Source organism: Mytilus trossulus, chromosome 1 (genome assembly GCF_036588685.1).
Source record: "Mytilus trossulus isolate FHL-02 chromosome 1, PNRI_Mtr1.1.1.hap1, whole genome shotgun sequence".
In the NCBI taxonomy this organism is placed as follows: domain Eukaryota; kingdom Metazoa; phylum Mollusca; class Bivalvia; order Mytilida; family Mytilidae; genus Mytilus; species Mytilus trossulus.
This window is the reverse complement of record NC_086373.1, coordinates 12,268,379-12,291,059: the sequence shown is the minus strand read 5'-3', so window position 1 is coordinate 12,291,059 and position 22,681 is coordinate 12,268,379. Positions and strand designations below refer to the sequence as shown.

Here is a 22,681-nt window from a genome sequence, read left to right as displayed (position 1 = left end):
GTGAATAGTTTGAGCATGTCACTTATTCTGTTTGCTCCGTTCTTTAACGCCAATCTAAAAGTGCGTTGATTTATGGGAACGGCAAACAATGGCCTCCACCTAGAGTGCTACGATCTAAAAAAAATGCCTTTATTGTCCTATCAGAATCCAAATAATTCATGGGGGCTTGAATATATCTAGATTTTACCACGGGTTGTCCCTTTATGCCGATATTTTACCCCTCGCTATCGCTCAGGGTAAAATATTTGTCATAAAGGGCCAACCCTTGGTAAAATAACGATATATTCAAGCCCCCATGAATTATTTCTTAAATCTTTTTCAACAATCAGGATGATAAAAAGCAATGGTCATCTCTTTTAAAAAATTAACATTTTCCATTCTAGAGCCATGGCTTACTATAATGTATGGGTTTTGCTTATTGTTGAAGACTGTAACGTGACCTGAAGATGTGCACATCCATGTCTTATGGTTTTTGATTGATTGCTCTCTCATTGGCGATCATATCACATCTTCCTATTTTCATACTAATTTTGTAACAATGACCATGCTGAATTTATATCGGGACAATAGTTTCAAAGCAAAAGATGAAGTTGAGATTTGTGCAAATAGATTCTCATAGGTAGCTAACAACAACTAACCTGATAATTTGTTATTGCTGAACTTGGATCTTTCAATTCCTGTAAATAGATAAAAGAAAAACAGGTTAATTTATTTTTCAAATGCAATATAAAAAAGAAGATGTGGTATGATTGCCAATGAGACAACTATCCACAAAAGACCAAAATGACACAAAAATTAACAATTATAGGTCACCGTACGGCCTTCAACAGTGAGCAAAGCCCATACCGCATATAGTCAGCTATAAAAGGCCCCGATACGACAATGTAAAACAATTCAAGCAATGGTTATTCAAAACATCTTATCCCACATTCATCCCATAGGAATATTTGTCAGAAAAAAGGATACAAAAAAAGCTTTCTTATACTTGAGATACATAAGTAATAGTATCTTTCAACTACAAATGATTAGCAATAGGTCAAGTCATCATTAAATGCATTTACAGTTACTTCCCTTATACCATATACCGTAGCATACAGGTTTGTTTCAATCAAACTTTTTTTAAGGAAGAAAACTAGAGCAGTTTTATGACATGAATATAAATATTGACTCTTCGTTTATATTCATCGTTTGACATTATCAATATAGGTCAGGTCAATTGAATCAACCTATGGGTCAACAGCTAATATGGAAAACAATGTTATCATCTTTTGTCACATTAAAATGCAGATCAATATGAAGGTGGTTGAAAAGCCTTTTGGATGAAATCTAAAGAAAACAGTTACATACATTCAACCACATATCAAACTTGAAGGCTAAATATTTGAGGTTAAAACTAATCAGATAATCATTAGGTATGCAAAAATCATTTTTAAACATTTACTTCAATATTTTTTTTTGATTTTGCTTTTTACAAATCATAGAACTGTTAAATGCATGCAATTTCCTTCAAATCAAATTGATAATTAATCATTTTTTAAGTTTTAATTGCAAACGTAGGAAAAAAATTGGCTAACATGGCTTATTCCTCTACATATGTCATCGTTTAATGTGTTAAGAGTTACTCCCCTTATACCATTTACCTTAATGGTTTAGGGAAGAAATAAATATAGAGCAGTTTTATGTCATAAAAATATAAATATCGACTCTTCATTTTGATTTATCGTATGTCAATATCAATCTAGGTCATTGTATCAACCTGATTCTAAAATAACCCACAGTATAATATGGACCAAGAGCTTAGTACATGAAAAAAATTGTTGTTACTTTATCTGTTTGACCACTGGACGTTAAGCAACCAACAATCAATCAATTTATCTGTTTGTCACATTACAATGCAGTCCAATGTGAAGGCTGATGCAAAGCCAAAAATCATACATTTTACCACACATCAGACTTGAAGGCTTAATATTTGAGGTTTAAACTAACTTGATTTATCATTTGGTAAACAAAAATCACATTTAAACATATGATAATACATAAAATTCTAATATTGATTTTGATTTCTATATTAAAAGCAAAGAAATGTCAAATGCATGCAATTTCTGTCATATCAAAATGATATTTCATCATTTTTATTGCAAATGTCATAAGAAAAAGGTTGGCTTATGTTATAACAAATTGGCCAACGTGGCTTATTCCACATTAGCAGTATTAACACTAGGTGATGAGTCAGACTCTTGTGATGTGTTCAGTCTCGTGGATGGGACATCTGTTGCTCCTCACATACCATCCATTTATTTATAGCTCATGTAATCCGTAATACTTACATTTTATTGAACAGTCTAATTTACTATTTTCCGGTTCTTTTTCCTTGTTATTAAAATCAATATCAAGTTTCTGGCTATCTAATATATAATATATATAAGTTCATAAGTATTAATACCAGCTGTGTAGCAGGAAAGATTTCTCCACGTTTTAAATCCTACTTAGAGTCTTTAAGACATAGTATCTCTGTTCTCCGTTTAATACTTGTCTGATTTAGAAAGGGGCTTTTTCGTGACAGGCGAATGGTCTACTTTGCTGGCTTGTACTACATGTATTTACTAGTTTAAAACACATTGATATTAAAAAAGCAGTTATGAATTTTAAAAAGTCAGCAAAATTTATAAATGTCTTAAGGTTAAAATAGGCCACTTTAACCTAGTTTCCATTTTGTAACCAATACACATCTGACAGGTACTGTTTCCAAATTTGTAAAATTCATCAGTTGGAGTAACTTGACTCTTATCAGCTACCTCCAATCTGAGCTGATTTAATGTCAAAATTTGTGATTGCATGAAATGTGGTACAGAAAATATAATAATCCATGTAATAAACCATTGTCAAAAAAGTCAAATGCAACAATTGGATACTTTTTTTAAAGAGAAATGTGTGTACAGCATGATTACAAATACTGTAAATTCAGAAATTAATGCGAGGTTTTTATTATTGCGAAAAATGCGACTGAGTTGTAAACGCAATAATTTAAACTCGCATTTTGAAATATATAATATGAATTTAACGTGATTTTTCTCAAAATCGTAAAAATTAAAATCGCATTTAAGTCTAAAATGGCAAAATCGCAATAATAAATGCACGCAATAATTTCTGAATTTACAGTAAGCAGATCTAAAAGGGAATGATGAACCAGTATAGTAGAACCTTATATGGCACTTATATTATCAGATATATACTGAAAAAGCTCACTGACAGACTGTAAAGAGGATATCTGCTCATAAGACAAACATTTCTAAAATCATGCAAAAGGAGATAACCTTTGAAAGGAGTTTGCATCAAATTTGGTGATACATCTTTCATTCTGTTGAATATCAAAACAAAAATGCACAATATTGCACAAACTACATAAACTTTATTAAAGAAAGACACTATTGTCAAATCAATTGAAGAACATTATTTTTCAAGCGATTAAAATAAGAGAATTATTTTTGAAGCATCTATTTTTTCTCCAGTATACTACGCACAACAAGCTCTAGATGTCATTTAGTGCACACAAAACTTTTCTTAAGACTTGTCACATAGGAAGACACAGATTGGAACCTTTTTTGTGGTCCTGTCAACTTTGGGTTAGCCTATCATTAATTTCAATCTCTGTCAATGTATGCATCTATCAGAAAAAACTTGACCTTCATATAAGTGTTTCAAAGTCATTTTGCACCTTAATCCTAATACGTGTCCGTTTGTAAACTAGCTATGTACTTTCATTAATTAAAAATTTACATATTCAAGCAGAAACCGGTTATATAATGATAATGAATTAAGGGTTACTGGGTTAATTAGTACTTTGTTCTTACACTTAAAATTTTACAACTATAAAAACTATTGTAACTGTGTTCCACCTTAAGACAGATGTGTACTAAACAACATAATTATCATTATACATGTACATTGCATTTGAGAGTACAAATTCAATGCACCTCAATAATGCAAGCAAGCTTCAACTTGTAATGTTATAAATGATGGCAAGATTTATTAACAAAGTTAGAGATAGTAATTAAACCACTCTTCGTTATTTCCTATAAATCTTTTAATTTTTGGTATTTTTCACATCCTCTCTGGATACAGTATAATTGTTTTCCCTATTTTAAAAAAAATCCATAATACAGTGCATCTAGTACCAACAAATAACAGATTTTATATTTTTTGGAGAATAAGTGTAATGTCACCTGTTCAATAGAACTCAGATAGTGCTTTGATAACTTGAGGGGATTCATTCTAGGAAGAGCATATTGAAAAGACAAAATGGAAAGAAAAAAAACCACAAAACCCACAATAGACTACATGTAGAACAAAAGACTGAGCAATAACACCAATATTATTGATATCCCTGACCGGAAAAAAGGTAAACAGTCAAAAGTAAGTTTCACAAAATATCTTACGACTAAAGTTGTTTGTAAGTCTTACACTATTCAGTATACTTCCGATCAACTTTAGTCATAAGATTTTTTGTAAAACTCCTTCCAGAAACACCCACAATATAGAAAGTGTGAAGGAACTGATTTCCTTACTGTTTAAAAAAAACAGAACAAAACATGACTTATTCCAGGTATGAAGTTTTCTACACAGGAACTGAAAGTTAGTAAGATATATATGATGTAGGAGTTGGGTAAACAACCAGGATGTCGATCCCTACTGTTTTACATATATCCTGTCATATCATATTTTTTGTATCAATACACCTTACTAATATGTATTATGCAAATTTGGCAAACCATCAGATTACACTATTCAGGTACTTTTTATGTTCTATTTAAAATCCAACAATGAGTCCTAAATATAAAGGTAATCTATAGTCCCAACTTTTAACCACTGAGTTAACCATAAAATCGTCATTTAAATGTAAACATTCATAAAGTCAGGTCTATATTCGTTAACATCCACGTCATTGGGTCTCTGCTGGAGAGTTAATCTCTTATTGGCAATCATACATGTTCTTACTTTTATATAACTGTAAAAACAGATGTCAAATATTATGTGTAAAACTACATGTAATATATCATTTTTAAAATGCCAAAGTTTTTCTCACTTTGAATATGATAATAAAGAAGTGGTATAAATGACAGCTAATCCCCTTGCTTGTTATTTATTGTATAAAGTGAAGGTCAAGGTCTCCTACTTTAAGTGCAGACCTTCGTCACTTTAAATATTGAAAACAGATCTATTCTCTATAACTTGTTGTTACAACAGATTTTGATACTGGACCTTAATGAAAAATTTACTGCTAGTCATTCTAATTTAAAATAAAGGTATACGTCACCTTAATTAGAATGGACCTTTGTTATCAATCAAATGATAATCACTTCAACTTGTTGTTGATTATACCTGGACCATCAAACAAACAACATGAGGACTGTTGATATCTAGTGAAATGTGTTGGTTTTGTAAATAAAGATGACATAGTGCAACACTACATAATGTCACAATGCACTACATGTGGGTTATTGTGTATATGTCAATGAGATAGCTAGCATCCTTCCACCCTTTTCCACAAATGAAAACAAGCTCAACAAAAACAAAAACATCTACAGATTAAAGTAAGGACTTCAATAAATAAGGTCTAGAAAAATTGTGAATGAATTTCCAAAATTATCCCTATATTTCCTCCATTACAGGATATTACAAACATTCTAGAAATTGTTGATGTTACATCAGAAAATGTCTCAGGTTATAGCAGCAAAAGTGATTGTTGCATGATGTCAAAAGTTCGAGTGTTACAAAATATCAGTCAAGTATTGCAGAGTCCAGAATATTGATAAGATCTATAACAATCTTATTGAAATACAGATTATGAGTATAAGCTTTGCTTAAATAGATATGACAACACTGTTTTATTTTTTGTTCTGGAAATCATTCCATCAGCTAGTGAAATTTCAGCCTTCATATTTGTGAAGGGGTGTATAAATCTGACAAGACCAGAGGATCTCGAAAGGTCTTAAGAACAGAAAGTAGAATTGAGCATTTTCAGATACTTAAATCAGATAGGCTAAACTTGGACACACAGATTCTGCCCCCACCAAAAAAAAACATAAAGTCACAAGGCACCAACAAGTCCTTACAAGGGACAGGCACATGAATATGTGGACAGATAACAATCAATTCATTTCCTTTGATAATCAGTCCAAGAATGATTGAAGCCACTTTGTATTCTATTAAAATGGAATCAAATGCATCTGCCACCTTTTGGGTATGAACTCACAACCTCAGTTGTTGACAGGCTAGTGATACTGTAGATGGACTACTTACACCATAGAGGCCCATCCAGCTGCATCCATCCAGTTTTGTATATGCATATATTTTCAAAATGCTTTTTATTTCGTTAACTGCTTATTTTTATAAATTACAACTGACTGATGAACTAGTCTTATTAAACTATGACACTAAAATCAACTTTCTTCACTAAAAGATATATACAAACTAGTTCAGTGCCCTAAACCTTAATTTTAGAGAAGTTAAAATGTTGCAAAGTTGAAAAAACTTGTGTCTGATCCATGTCCTTTTAAACAATTAAATGTGTTTAAACTAAACCTTTCTTATATAATATTAATTATAAACTGGCATCATCATTAATTTAACACTTAAATGACATCATATTAAAGTGAAAAATAGTTTTCTATTTTAACCTCTAGGCCTCTCACATCTGCTGCTTTACATTATGAAGAAAATATATCTTTTGTATGGAAATTTATGAATAAATTAAAATGTCTGTATATTTTATTAAAGTAGCTACATACATTATTTTAATACTTCTGTGATTACAATATTTTTTATCCTTTTAAACTAGAACATGTCTGTCGTAGTACAGGGATGCCTCACTCACATTATCATTTTCTGTGTTCAGTGGTCTGATCGTAAAATTGGGGTAAAAAATCTAGTGTGGCACTGAAATGAGAAAGATCCTATTGTAAGGAACCTGTGCACTAAGTTTCAACTTGATTGGACTTCAACTTCATCAAAAACTACCTTGACCAATAACTTTAACCAGAAGCAGGACAGACTGACGGAGAGACAAATGGACGGACTGATGAACAGATGCACAAACCAGAAAACATATATGCCCATAAATGGGGCATAATAAATGGGGCATAATAAATGGGGCATAAAAATGATGATTTGAAAACTGAGATAAATATCTAAAACCATGTTCCAAATGGTTATACCCATAGGAATATAGTTAAAGTGACACACATGCAGCTGACTGCATGTTCCCTTCTACTGAAAAGTGGGGGAGTGGATTTCTTTTTCCTGAACATTTTATGATAAATTCTTGTACATGACTTGCTTGTCAAAGGTTTAGTTTTCAAATGAGACTCAGTTTTCAGAGAAGAAATGTACTGTACCATGTTTAGCTTTCAGCAGAGAATCAGGTTTTCAAAAAATATTACCAATTAACTGTATGAGCGATTTTTATAATATAGATATCAAAAGATGTAAAAATATCTGAAGTTATCTTGTTTATTTGGCCATAATTTTTGTGAGTTTAGTTTTAATCCTCTGATGGGTCAAACACAATGTATTGTTAGAAATCTGGTACCATTGAAATTATGTTTCGTGAGGTATCATGCTTTACAAATCGCTTTCTCATCCTAGCATTTTTGATCTTTTCATTATTATTGCATGTAAGAAATCTTTCATTTTCAAATTTAATATTTTTTACATTTATTTTCAAAGCTTGAAACACTTCGTTGTCACTTTATCTTATGATGTAATATCCTTGTTTTTGATGTAACAAAATATACACGCCTCAGAATAATAAGTTTTACCAAATTTCTATTTATCTATTCATCTATATTATCAATATTCAAGGTTTCACTCGCTTCATGTGTGTTCCTCAAGGTTTTCATATTTTTGAACATTCAATCAAATTATCAATGTCTAAAGATGGTTTCTTCCATGTAATTAAGACTGATAAATGTCATTTAGTACATGAGGTCATCCTCAGGACCTGTATGCTCATAAACACTCTGACAAGAACATCAAGGATACTACATGAATTACCAATTCACTTTGTTGAGACAAACTTAATCAAAAGGTATAATTTTGCCAACATGACAGTTCAATGGTAGATCAAGAAATTTCACAATGAGGAAAACAGAGAGGGTTTTGAGGAGGTCAGACTGAAAAAAAATCACAAAATATAGTAACATACACAAATTTTCAGCCAAAACACCCCTCCAATTTTGAGTTAAAAATCAATTGTGTTGTACTTTATGAATTATCAAGGACTGTTATCTCCCATTGTGGCAATAAAATATGTTCTTAAAATTTAACATAGACAAATAGGCCTACAAAATATTACTGAATCCGTTGTAAGAAATTGATAACTTTACATAAGTATTATAACAGAATTCATTATATGTAAGCAGGACAGCTTGACATATGTTCTTATTCATTTTATATGTTAACTTACAAAATCTATATCATAATCAAGTAAAAGGAGAAAAAAGCTGACATGGCACACATACGGTCTATTAACTTTTTTTTAGGTCATGTGATTGAAAAAAATGGTTTTATTTGAAATTTAAACACAAGTATGACAAAAAACTTCATTTTTAGGTCAGGTGATTTGTAAATATGGTTTTATTTGAAATTTAAACACATGTATACTACAACAAAATAGTTATTGTTATGAATTTAAATAGGATGTCACATGAATGATATTTAAATGTTTAGTGATGCAGTAAATATGGGGTGATATATTGAATGAAGTAGGTATTAAAAGAATATTATGAAAGTAGATTGTTTTGGCCATGTGACAGTTGGCATATACCCAATGTTTACATATTTCATCTAGACATAGCTGATTTTGTTTTGTTTTTATAGCCAATCTAGGTCACCTTCAAGTAAAGGTCAACCTTACCTGCCGCAAACGCATAAAAATTTCAAAATACTTGAATTGAATTGAAATTGATCTCAGGTGGAAAAATTTTCAATCTAATAAACAAGTATTACAGGTCAACGACCTAGTATAACTGTGGTTGGCTCATAGGGGTTGGCTCATAGTGGCAGGTGATTTCCACACGGAGATAAATATTATATTGGTGTATAAATAAATAACGGATTATGCTTATTTGTCAATTTCAAATCCTTATCGAAAACAATACACCTTACTGTTTAGTTTCTTATTTCTGTCCAAATGAAAATCCTTACCAAAACAATACACCTGACTCTTCTGAGTTTCTTATTTCTGTCAAAATGAATATCCTGATGGATACCTGAGTACACAAGTACGGAATAAGTTTATTAACATAATAAACACAATATGATTGGATCTTATGTTTTTAAACGGAATAAGGTGCCTCTTTTCCTATGCTTAGTAAAGCTATAATATAAAGCTAATCACTGTTTATTTTCATACGAAATATGAAGGTTTTTACTACCCCAAAAAAATGCATATTATTAAAATGACAAAAAATATCAATCCTAACAGCTGGAAATTTTCAAAAACTACAGGAATTTGAAAAATTTGGCATACATTACATTATGTAACATAATAAGAAATTATGTTTTAAAATTGTACAAAGATGTTCAAAATTTTACATATACCCATAATTCAAAAGTTTTAGCCTAATCTTGATGCCAATTTGCCATTTGAAAACTGAATTATTTTTCAGACATGGGTTAAGATCAGATTGATATTCATAACAATAACATAATATATATCATTCTAAAGAGTACTTGGTCACCCTTGCAATAGTTAGTGGAATATGTGCTGCTAAATAGAAAAATACATCATATAAGTTATAATAACAAGAATTTTAAAATTATTAGACAGAAAATTGTAAAGAAGTGGTCAGAGATTGAAACGACAATAACTTTTCAAGATATGGTGTTTTGAACTTTTAAGTTTTTATTATGTGGTTGATTACCCCCCAACAAAAAACATTTTTAAACGTGACATATGAATGAACTTGGATGGAGCTAAAATCCTCTAGGTAAATTATAACAACACGCAATGCGTGTCTGCATCTACGTAAAGCATCAAATTCTTGAATGGCGTCCAAGATTTCAGTCAATGGAAATTTAATGTTTGTAAACAACAATCTGCGCAGAACTTGCCTCTCAGCCATGAATGACCTTTCAACTTATTCTTGTTGATTAAACAAGTTCACTTTTTTGTTTCAAGCATCTGTTTATCAAGAAAAAATTTCAAAACATAAAAATTATGCTTGTAGTGCAATATTCTCTCAGTTCTTACATAAACAAGTGCAAATTGAACCAAAGAATGAAATTCAAGATAAAGTGTACTTTCATTACCAAAACACTCTTTTCATTTATAAACCCCAAGAAATAGCAGGTTACAAGCAACAAAAACAAAGTTATGATTGAAAACATATTTTAATCAAAAATGATTTGTAGAAAGCAAACAAATTGAAGCCTCCCAAAAGGTCATTAGAAGGTCATTTAGTTGGAAGTATTCAATTTTTTATGGAGTTTTTTTTTTAATTGGAAATACACAAAATGTAATACACTTTGTACATGATTCTTCAATATTCTAAACAAACAAATTTTGACTTTTATACTTTTTTTATATACCTGTTTTTATCTAAATGAAAAAAATGCCTGTTTAAAATATAATAATCTATCAAAATCAGGAATTTGTTGACAATTTACGTTGAAAAATAAGGTAAACAAACAATAGAAAACAGTATCTTTTTTTAAACATATATATGTCATACAACTATTTTTTAATGAATTATCATAATCATTAAAAAACAAGTGAAAAAAAACTTTTGTTTACAACAATCAAAGTTCATTGGGTTATGCTGCACTGCATCAAGTGTCAACAACTTACATCCAATATTTTAAATACCCAGTGAAAAATAGATAATAATAACGGATTATACTAAATACCACAGAGAAATACAGGTCAAGTGCTGACCAGTGACCACCAGTTAATAGTTAAATGTACCGATAATATCTTGTATTACATAGCAAAGCTTAAAGTAGATAGCCGACACTGGCTATTACTAGTAAGTGTAAACATCTTGAGGATATTATAATGGACAATGACCAATTTCTGGTAGCTCAGGTTGTCCGGTGGTGACCTCTGCCAAATTTGCCACCATAGTAAATACTGGCCATAACTATAATGAAATAATGCTTATCTTAGATTTTCCATTACTTTCAATTTTTAGTTCTTCTTCCATTTATTGAGATGATTGAATGACAAATAGCATTTCTCTATCACTTGAAAGAATAAATACAATGTATACATTTATACTAGAAATGTTTTTGTTGACAAAATATTATCTAGTAAGCAGGATATTGAAGGCCTGTGCATGTAAACATACTATTATTGATAAACAAGGTATAATAAGTGGGACTTTTAACTATGTCAACTGCACAGGGAAAACATTTTCTGTCGCTGTTACAATTTCAGTAATAGACATTCTGGGAATTCTTATTAATCATAGAAATTAACATAATAAATACTAGAATATCGGAAATTCCTCTTATTGTTGATATCCATTAGCTGTCTACCTAACATGTCTAATTTGCAGAATTCAGATGACCCACATTAAATACATTGAATAAAAAACAATGATTTTTTATTGATTTTTCCTTCAGGGTCAAGTTACTTTTTATGGATTATGTTTTTTTCTTTGAGTGGTCAAGTTACTCTTTATCAAAAGATAACAAAAATGAAATTCTATCCACTTGTAATTATTCAGCTGATCCTTGGACTTTAACTGAACTCTGTATAGTAAACAGAAATAACATTGCGGAAGCAATGTCTACATCTGCCATTATTATTCTGTTTTCTCATCGATCAGCCAAATGCATAAACAGAATTCGCAGATGTAAAAAGTCTTGTAAAACACAAAATTTCCTGCTTTATGAAACATTGTTTTTTTATCATGTATTATATCGTTTTTTTATTATATATTATATTGGAGTATATAAATATCTATTGTTATTCTTACAATTCCCTTTTAACCAATGGCTAGCTGACTTTAATTTAAAATGTACAGAAATTTTCTTTTTAGAAAAATGGTCTTTCAATAATTTCCGTATAACTTCTTCATTTCCTTTTTCATTAATACTAAAACTTGAAAAAAAACTACCAATAGGATGTAATTAAATGTTGTAGTCTTTTGATTCTTAATTGCTAATTATATGCATGTTTTTGGAGCTATCATTTACAATCAAGTGATTGGCATTCCAGTGAGGACTACATGTGCCTCTCTTCCTTCATTCCTTTACTGTTACTGATACATTGTAAAAGTTATCTTTATAAAGACCCAACAAATCACAACTAATTTTATGTATTTTACAAAACCAGTGAATATTCAAATGAAATATTCTCTGCAAACAATTCAGATATATCAAAATATAAATGAAATGTATTCACCTCATCTTGTCTTAACTAAATCGAATTAAGATGACAGTTGTCTTTTCTTAAATCTTGATTTTATAATTTTTCAAGGTCTGAGTTTCATTCCTACATAGTTTTCTAAAGACCTTTCATTTTCTTTTCCTAATGGTAAAACATTTCTTTTTCCCTTTGAATGTACTTAATGCTCAGGTGGTTAGATTTGGACCTTTTGACATGCAAATGTTTGTCACAGTTTGAAAATGTACTTCAGTAGTTAGTACAATATTTATATAAATTTGTACAAACAGTTCAATATGAACAGATTATTTACAGTTTGTTTAATTTCGATTTAATTATTTAATTTATACAAATACTTAATAGAAGACTTTTTTCTCGCATTTACCAGTTACATGTATGCCTTTAATTCAATGGTAAACATCTCTTAGTCATAAGGTGTTACGTACTAAATGGACCCCTAGCTAGTATATTCTATTCACACTTTGTAAAGATTAGAAGGTGCTAACAAGAATCTGATCATACCATCCTTATATAGAAATAATGACTACAGTTAACCTTTGAAAAGAAGGTGCTAAGTAATAAGAACCTTATAATAAGTGTTGTCAACGGTTAACCGGTTAACCGGTTAATCGGTCGAACGACCGAATACCGAATCCAAAAAAGCTAACCAGTTAACCGGACTTTTTTCGATATTGATAGATTTGATAAAAATTTGTGTTGAAAATCAATTATATAATATCATTAAATAGTTATGTTTCATTTAAAAATTGTCGTCGTGGTAATTAGTTTGACAGCTCAATTATCCAGTATATTGATTGCTATTTTTAATCCTAAAAACATTAAATTAATTAGAGTTCGAGGCAGATTCTTTAAGAAACATAATTAGTAAACTTGTTTTTATAACAGTAACTTTAAATCAGTAATGAGATTTAATTTTACTAATTACTTCATTATTTCGTTTTCGATCTAATATTGTGTAAACCTACATTTAAATGTGCAACCTCTGTAGTGCAAGGGTTAGTGTTACTTTAAATTCAAAAATTGTGAAATGCAAACCAAATTATGTGAATGTACTCAATGTATGTATACATGAAAGTACGAGTAACATGCTTAGAGAAAAAAAAAACATCGTGAAAAAACAGGTCGTACAGCATGTACAATGACCTATAGTTGTTAATTTCTGTGTCATTTTGATCTCTTGTGAAGAATTGTCTTATTGGCAATCATACCCCATCTTCTTATTTATAATTAATCATTTCAAATTGAAACACACCCCATTATTTTCGGAGACAACAAGAGAAAAGGAAAGAATAATAAGTTTCAGACATATGACATATTCAATTCTACGAGAATGTCAAACTTCGACAGGAATCCTCACAGACCAGCCTTATAATGCTAAAGAAAAACCTTCAATTCTAAAAGCGTATTTATGACTTGGGGTGAAAGGTTGTCAAATTGACTCTCATACCACATCTTATATCTATGTGCATGGTTCTATTGATAAGGCTTTCAAACACCAACTTAAATTACCGGTTAACCGGTTAATCGGTCGAACAATTATCTGAGTAACCGGTTAGGCAAAAGTCTACGATTTGACAACACTACTTATAATGCAATCCTTTACCAGATGTGTAAAGTTATAGTATAATAGATTTGGGTGTTGAGTTGAAGTGGTCTAGTGTCCTTCTCATTATAAATTTTATTTTTGACTGACAATATCATCTGTCCTTAAAAACAATCTACATAGTAAACTATAAAAGGTCTTCACAAGACAAAATGTGAACTATTCGAAAGAGAAAACTAATAGCAGAATTTATGTCTACTATAGATAAAAAAAACAATATACCTTGTTCCAAATCTAGGGGGAAAAAAATACAGGCAATATCTAGAAAGAACAGACACTTTCAGATAACAGGACAAATATCCCTGTGCTTGCATTTTAATTGCTGCTGTTAAGTTCAGTATTGAAACTGTAATAAATGACATTTCGAGATATTCATCTTTCAGTCATATCAAAGTAAAAGGTAAATCAACTTTATGCAGGTCAAAGGTCAGAGTCACAAGGACACTTATTTTATTTCTAACTGGAAATTTGATCAAATCAGATCCTCAGGACTTTTTACAAAACTGACCACAAGTCTAGATCTGACCACTATGTTTTAATAGTACATTTTGATCATATCAGATCCTGAGGACTAACTGTTATTGATAACTGGCCGACAATCTTATTTTCAAATGATCCCCATTTTATGACTGCACATATCTGATATAATGATGGCTTGATATGAATCAGTATATACGGTAACATCTGGATATGGTGTGACTTGTTTCACCAAATGGCTGACAGCCAAATCAACACACTTTTTTTAATCAATTTCAAATCCTTTTCTTTTAAATGTACTTAAATCATTTTGAATCCTTTCTAAAAGAATAAAACGGTTAATCATCAATTTGCTTGGCACAATTATGAAGTATTGAACAAAAATAGCTAAATCATGATATTCTTTTAAAACATTTATTCGTAAGCCTAAAGTCTTTGATACCAAGCCAGCAAACCTAACTGTTTAAAATCATAAACAATAATATTTGGTTTAAAACTTGCTCTGAATCATTGACATTTAAAAATCAGCTGATATGGTGTTATTCTACCTGCTCATACCTGGCATTAAATGACCGACCTACCCATATAAATAGGTCCTTACCTGATCGAACAAGAAAACAACAAGTTCAAATCTATTAAAAAAATTCTTGTAAGAACTTAATCACACAAAGATTCAGAGTGGGGCAAACTCAGTGCACATAGACTAGGGGGAGGGGCTATAAAGGAGTCCCTAGTACCCCTTATTCATCCACATAAATGATGAATGCATAGACTTTTTACAAGCATCCCTCCAAATTTTGGCCGTCAAAGGGCACCCCTTGTCAAAACCTGGCTCCACACCTGGTGCACCATACAAGTAATATTTAAAATGAAAAAAAATTAAAAAATTACCTAAATAATTAGATTAAAAGAAAGTTATAAAAAAAAATGATCCTTTCGTTTAATTAATACAAAAGGATTTTTTTTTTATCTTCAACAAATCCAACTTCACCACAATTAAAAGTAAATAAACTATATTTATCTATTTCCTCTTGGTTTCATTGGCGCTCTGCGTATATATACTAGGAAGAAGGTTAATAGGATTGAACATTTATATTGTCTTTCTAAATACAGCTTTAACTTATAGATTTGATTGAGGATGTTAACAGTTCTTAATAGCTGTACTTACAGGATTATATCAAGAAGAATTTCTTTTTATTTGATATCAGAAATATTAAAAATTGTAGTGTTCATAAATTTGCAAAAATTGTCTTAACCATGATGCACATGATCATCATCCCTCTGTTGTATATTATTGATTCAACCTCATCATAGTAATTTGTTTTCTTTGTTACTCATAGTACATATGCACTCATTAACTTTTAAGATTATGTCCATACTACATAATAGCTTACATATCTTGTCATCAAAATACAATATCATCTGTCCCCATTGTCAATCATATGTACCACTATCGGAGATATCTCATCAGTTTTACCTTATTTCAATGCAGATATTGTTTTTAAAAGATTTCCCTAATGAAGACAATTTCAAATTGGAACACAGCAAATTCAGTATTTTTGACTTTATTACAATGTAATACTACAGTACCCCTTGGTCAGTACTAGAACTGATACTGATGGTCTAAATACATGAGAGTATAAAATATATCTAATTATGTACTGTATATGATTTATCATTAACCATTTCAACTTTACAAAAACAAAAGTTGCAAGCTGATTTTATGTGACATGACTATTCCTTGTGGTATTATATGCCTCATTTGGTTATACAGCTACACTATGTGGCTTTCAAATATCTTGGCTCTGAGCAGTACGATGTCAGATAAATCTAGAAATGTACATAAAATCAAACATACTATTAAAAAGTGTGTTCTATTTTTGTTTACCTATATTAACACCCCACCCACTTTATCCCCTGATTGCTTATTGTGAAAAAGTAACTAGATAAGGGCTGAAAAAGTGTTCCTGAAGGTGATTAGACTACTTTTTAACATGTAAGAAAGAGGAAACCGTCTACACAAATAAACAAAATAAAAGAACAAGAGTAAAACCATCTGCTATGGTATATGATTGCATATGAAAATTCAGAGAAACACCGAAGCAACTGAGTCATACAGAATTTTTTTTTAAACATCTTGGAAAATCTCTTTTGAAAAGAATAAAACATGCATGTCCTCGAAATCAGATGAATTTTCAATTCCTTGAATTAGGAGTAGGTAGGATTCATGACACTTTTCTTTCTTACTTGTTTACAGAATTATAATTTCATGGCAGCTACTGAGCTAGCTTAATTTAAGGAGAAAACCAGAGTTGCCATTTGAATTCTTTAACAAGTAACTACATTCACATATGGTAAAGACTTTTTGCAGCAAACAGATTGAATGAAAAATGTAACAGTATCTTAAATCCCTCTTTAAAACATACAATAGTATGAAATTTTCAGTAATAAATATTTCACAGAAGGGTATCTAGTGTAAAATAACTATTAAATGCACCACCATCAATAAATATCACTCAGTGCACCATCCAAGCAGAGTGTGCATAAGATAGCCATCATTCTGGGCCTTAGACCAGCAAAATGACACCAAGTTCTGATCTGTCAAGCAGAATAAAGCTTAGTCAGCTGAAATCAAACAAAAGTTGATTAGTTTTACATGTTCAATAAAAGACCTGTACCCATTAATCCCTGTATATATTCATACATGTAGGTGGCCTTATGTTCAATGACTCTACGATCAGATACTCGTAATTTAAAAGGTAATGTATCAACAAAATCACCAGATTACAACCTATCTCTGACTATCCATGAACTTTAAATGATTATTTGCTGGTTAAACAAAGATATTTACACAATAAGAGTATATTTTTAAACCAATTAGATCTACAGTATTAGGTGTTCCAAAACAATAGGGTATTGACATTGTTCTTCTTCAATATAGGTATAGACATGCAAAATAAGACAGGTACAAAGCCTTATCTTATCAGGAATACAGTCAATATTCCAGTAATTAAACTTGAATAATATATTGATTTAAAACACATATGTAGTCAATATATTTCTACATTTCGATCTGCCACTCTGGTGGTATTAGGGAAATCACCTACCTATTTCCATTTATGCATACCATAATTTCATATAGATCAAAATCATGTTTAGTTTCTTCAGCCTACATTAATATTGTAATAGATTAGAGTTATATGTTAAATTTGCATGGATGTGGTTTTTGAACAAAAGTTTCTATAATTACTGATAATTGAATTATTGACATGATAAGATGATTTACTCTCACGATTTTGTTTTAGCATGCAAAATGTGTATATTTCTCTTTAATTGTTAACAGCAATACATTCTAAACTGCCAGGCCTCGCCTAAAACCAGTTATGTGACATTTCACTCAATAAGCAGTATTATCGCTATTATCTGTATTTTTCCTTTGATGTTTTTTTGTGATAATTTTCATATCACTCGTGTAGAGTGAGAATGAAAATTATCGCTAGTTTCTAAGGTCCTTAGCAACAGCGTATTAATATAATTCATGCGCTAGAGTGTCGGCCAATCAGAAAAGATTAGCCAGAACTATACAAAAAACTGTTATCGGATGACTTCGCTGAAATGTCAACAATAAAAGATGATTTCTCGTTTTAATATTTTACCGTGAATTTCGCCGTTAAATAATTTATTGGAAGTTAATAAAAGTAATCAAATCATGTTATTAACAAATAAAAAAAAATCCTTTTTTTACATAAGTCTACTTCAAATCATCGTAGGTCTGTCTGCATGTACATTTCTTCATGCATGTATATTTCTTCGTCTGCTTTGAAAATACATAATATATTCAACCGTTCACTTCATTTTGATACGTAATAACACCAAATTACAGCTTATGAACAGTGAAAATGGTTTTCGCTATATTTGAACACGCCGGATGGTCAGATGAGACATCTTTTTTGCAAATGAATGAACTACCTAAGCGACTACATATATATATCAAATAAGCCTACGCCAAAAAAAATAGTACCACTAAAGAAAATGTATTATCATCGTATAAGATACTTTTTTTTTACTGAAATTTAAATTAAAGGATATTCGAAAATACAAATAATAGCGATAAATAGATTATTTATGTTTTTTTTAAACTCGATGCATTTTCTCATTCTCATCTCATCTCAGGGCTCAGCCCTTCGATGAGATAAGAATGAGAAAATGCATCTCGTTTAAAAAAACATAAATAATCTATAAAGAGAGCTTTATTTTAGAGAAGTCCACACTATAAATATACAGTTAATTAATTAAAACCAATAAGTAATCATTTGGTAAGCAGGTTTAATGAAGTGGCCTACAACTCTCCTAACATTAAGGCTTTCCAGTGACTTATGTTTGATAGGTTGCTCTCAATCTCAGGTTCTTTAGGGTCATTATAATTTCACCCAAGGGTGACTGGGATATAGAAAATAGTCACTCTTTGATAAGTCTACATCCAACCATCAGTAATTATAGAACCCTTGCCTAAGTGGGGCATCTAAAGGGAGTCTGACAGATTGTTTGAGATGTATAAATTGAAAGCCAGGCCAGGCTAAAAAGGGGACATTTCTATATGACACCCTCTTGCACAGATAGTGCCACACTCTGCACATGTTAAGAGTCCTTGCAACAACTCTTTGAGGGGTCAATAGGTGATCTGCTACAATCCAATTTACCCTCCTTGTCAAAGGGGAATCTTCATTTCACTCAATATACATAAACTGTTTGCCACTGCATTATTTAATCAACCAAAACCAATCAAGCAATCATTATATTATTGCTCACTTACATCTCAAACCTTATAAGTGTTAACTTTTTTTCTGCAATTTTAAGGTATTTAAACAAAAGTTTGGTATCAAAATTTTAAAAAAATACATTGTTTCAGTGAAGTTAAGCATACTATATTAGTGACCTTAAGATTTACCAGAGTTCAACTGATCCCATTTTTAAACACCTGATTTTTTATAACATCTTATCAAGAGTTCAATTTACCACGCAAATAACCGATCACCCTTCTGGTCAAGGTTATGAGTTATTTGTAGAACTACTTCCTCAACAAATTTAGCAATAATTTACAACTTTTAGTTCCATCAGATGATACTGAAATCAATACCCATTATCTTTACTTCTATATAACAAAGTTGGATTACAACAATTTTCTTTTTCTCTTGAGCTAAATCCTTTGTAATCTTTGTAAAAAATACTTTCCCTTAGGTTTATATTTTTGGAAAATATTCTACTGCTCAGTGTTAACAAATTGCCAAAACATACATTTCATTTGGGGGCAATATCAAAACTAATTTCTGCAGACAAATCTCAACAGACACAAAAACTAATTCTGGACTAACGTTTACAGTCAGAACAAGCCCAGTAACTAATGTCATGGTATGAATGGGGTCCAAGGTCACTTCTGGTCTATAATAATTTTCAAGGCTCTGGGTCTTTCCACTGAACCATTAAGACACTTAATATTTACAAACACTCATTATCATATTATATAAAATCAGTGCAATTTGTTCAAGGATAGTGATCTCATACTTTAGTGATTTTATGTTTATTTGCATACATATTTTATTCAGTTATCAATATTTCCTTATTGCTATTATATATGAAAATTTTAATTTCAAAATTTACTGATGACAGTTATATGGATTGCAATTAACAGTGAACAATAAGCCAATTCTAAAGGAAGTTCTTAACAGGCTGTCTTTGTGAGTCAACTTAATAAACTAAACAATTAATTCTACAAAACAAAACAATTTATTTTACAGTTCTTGTGATAAACTGGTAGTTACACCACTGTCACAGGTTAGGGGAGGGTTGGCACCTTCAATCTAGTTTAACCCCGCCATATTCTTTATGTCCCTATCTTAAGTCAGGAGCCTGTAATTCAGTGGTTGTCATTTGTTGTTGTATATCATATTTGTTTTGTTTTTTTCATTATTTTGTACATAAATCAGGCCATTTAAATAAGTTTTCTTGTTTGAATGGTTTTCCCTTTTTTTTTTTTTTTTCAAGGCCCTTTAAAGCTGACTGCATTTTCATTGCTGAAGGCCATAGTTGTTAACTTCTATATCATTTGGTCTGTGGTGGAGAGTTGTCTCAGATAAGAAGGTTTTGTATGATTACCAATGCCATTGCCAATCATACCAAATCTTCTTATCTTTATATTGGTTTTAAGCTGCAAGCTATATTTTCTTCCCTATTTATTTGTATAGAATTTTAAGCTGTAAGATATATTTTTTCCCTACTTATTTGTAGAAGTTTCTATATTGTCTAGACTATGGCAATCCCTGGTGATGGCTCTTAATTTCAGAAACTTATATATGTTATGAACATTTCAGTATAACCTTCAATGCAGTTTAGAGGTACTAATTTAAGAGCTGATTTTATTTGTATCACTGGTTTAATTTTCAGTTAAGCTTCCCAGAAGCCTCTAAGAGTGATATCATTCCATCTTGTGTTAGATGGTAATTTTTCAATCAAAAACCGTGAACAGAAATATAACACTGTACTCTGTGAGTGTTGCCATTTTCTAACAGAGAATTCCTGTTTATCTTTGAAATTCAAAACATTCTTTAAGTTATTCCACTCTGTCTGTACTGTAGTGTAGCTATGTACCAATGCTGTAATGATGTGACTCCTTATTTTTAGCAGTTACTATGCGGTATGGGCTTTGCTCATTGTTGAAGGTCGTATGGTGACCTATAGTTGTTAATTTATGTGTCATGTGGTCTCTTGTGGAGAGTTGTCTCATTAGCAATCATACCACATCTTCTTTTTTATTCATACTGTAATTTCTAGTGCATCTCTAACCTTCAAGGAGTCTGTGATTTCTTACTCATTATTGTCAGTATTGTAGGCCTCAATCTACCATCTTTAATTTATGGTTTAGAATTGTCCCAGTTGTAAACTACAATCCCATGTCAAGATATTTGAAATATCTACCAAAAGGGAGGTAATATTTTTGGAGATATTAATTGGAGGCAATCAAAAACCACAAATGCAACAGAAACAGATACAACGTGGTCAAAAGTAAACTTTGAAAAGACAAGACCATTTAGAACGTCTACAAAATGCATCACAGAAAATTGAGGTTTTAGCAACAAAAAACCCACAAATACCATGAGCTTTTATATCTTAGAGATTTTTTTATAAATGATTGATTGTATCGTTTACAATTCAAGTGTAATTCAATAACGTGAATAAATGAATGTTTAAGCATCTTTAGCAATTTCATAATGTTATAATTATTTCTTCTGTATAACACAATGTTCAAAACCAATGTCTGCCCTTTATAACCCTATCACACTGCTTTCAAAAGTTTATATCAAAATCTTGTATATTATGTTGATTGTCAATATAATGCTATACTTTAATCCTAATTGTAAAAGTGCAGATCCATGTCACAACGATTACCACATACACTTTATACTAAATGCTTGCTTATGACTTACAAATGCAATGCAACAGCTTTGGCATACAGAACTACATGTGTCAGTTTTTTGACTGATTAAATGTAATCATGCATGAAAATGATGTTTTTACTCAGTAACAGACAGACCAATACTTAATTTTCCAGCACTTATTCACACTAGAAACATTTATAATGACCAAATCAATTAAGTGGTCCTTTCCTGTCCATAAGTCACTTAACAGTATCTTTGCTAAGGTAGCCAGATCAAGGTCAAATTCTTTCGTAAATTGTTTTTTTATATTGGAATTTGAATGGTTTCAAGATGTCTCAATTAACATTCATTAGACACAATTATGACCATAAATTCAGACAACACAGAAAAAATAGATGTTTTTGGTTAGGTTGCAGAATTCACTGTTAACAAATTTTGTTCATAATTTCCATAGTACTACTGGCATTGTGTAACACATAATGTAAAGTTAACACATTATAATGACTATAACATAGCAATATCACTATATTTTTATTTAGTTTTGATATTTTCTTGAACCAATTTGAGTTCAAATTACTATTTCCTGTGGTTGTTTTTTGTTGTTGTTGTGGTATATTTACTGTTGTTTACATGTTTGTGGTTTCGTTCTGTGGTTATTAGTATAACATACACCTCAGTGTGCCTTACCGAATTATACTTTGATGTTCTTGAGGACTTATACAGTAATATTTTATTATCTATTATCAAAGACTTGTT

At 30.7% G+C, this 22,681-nt stretch overlaps 1 protein-coding gene across 3 annotated transcripts in view; it reads right to left on the bottom strand.

Annotated features, from left to right (window-relative positions):
• The window catches only part of LOC134715395 (calcium homeostasis endoplasmic reticulum protein-like), a 68,862-nt gene that overhangs the window by 8,548 nt on the left and 37,633 nt on the right, over window positions 1-22,681 (bottom strand). For all 3 annotated transcript variants that reach the window (XM_063577557.1, XM_063577564.1, XM_063577551.1), the window contains exon 9: window positions 639-677. In XM_063577557.1, coding sequence (XP_063433627.1) covers window positions 639-677 — 39 coding nt within the window. The remainder of the gene's footprint in view (window positions 1-638; window positions 678-22,681) is intronic.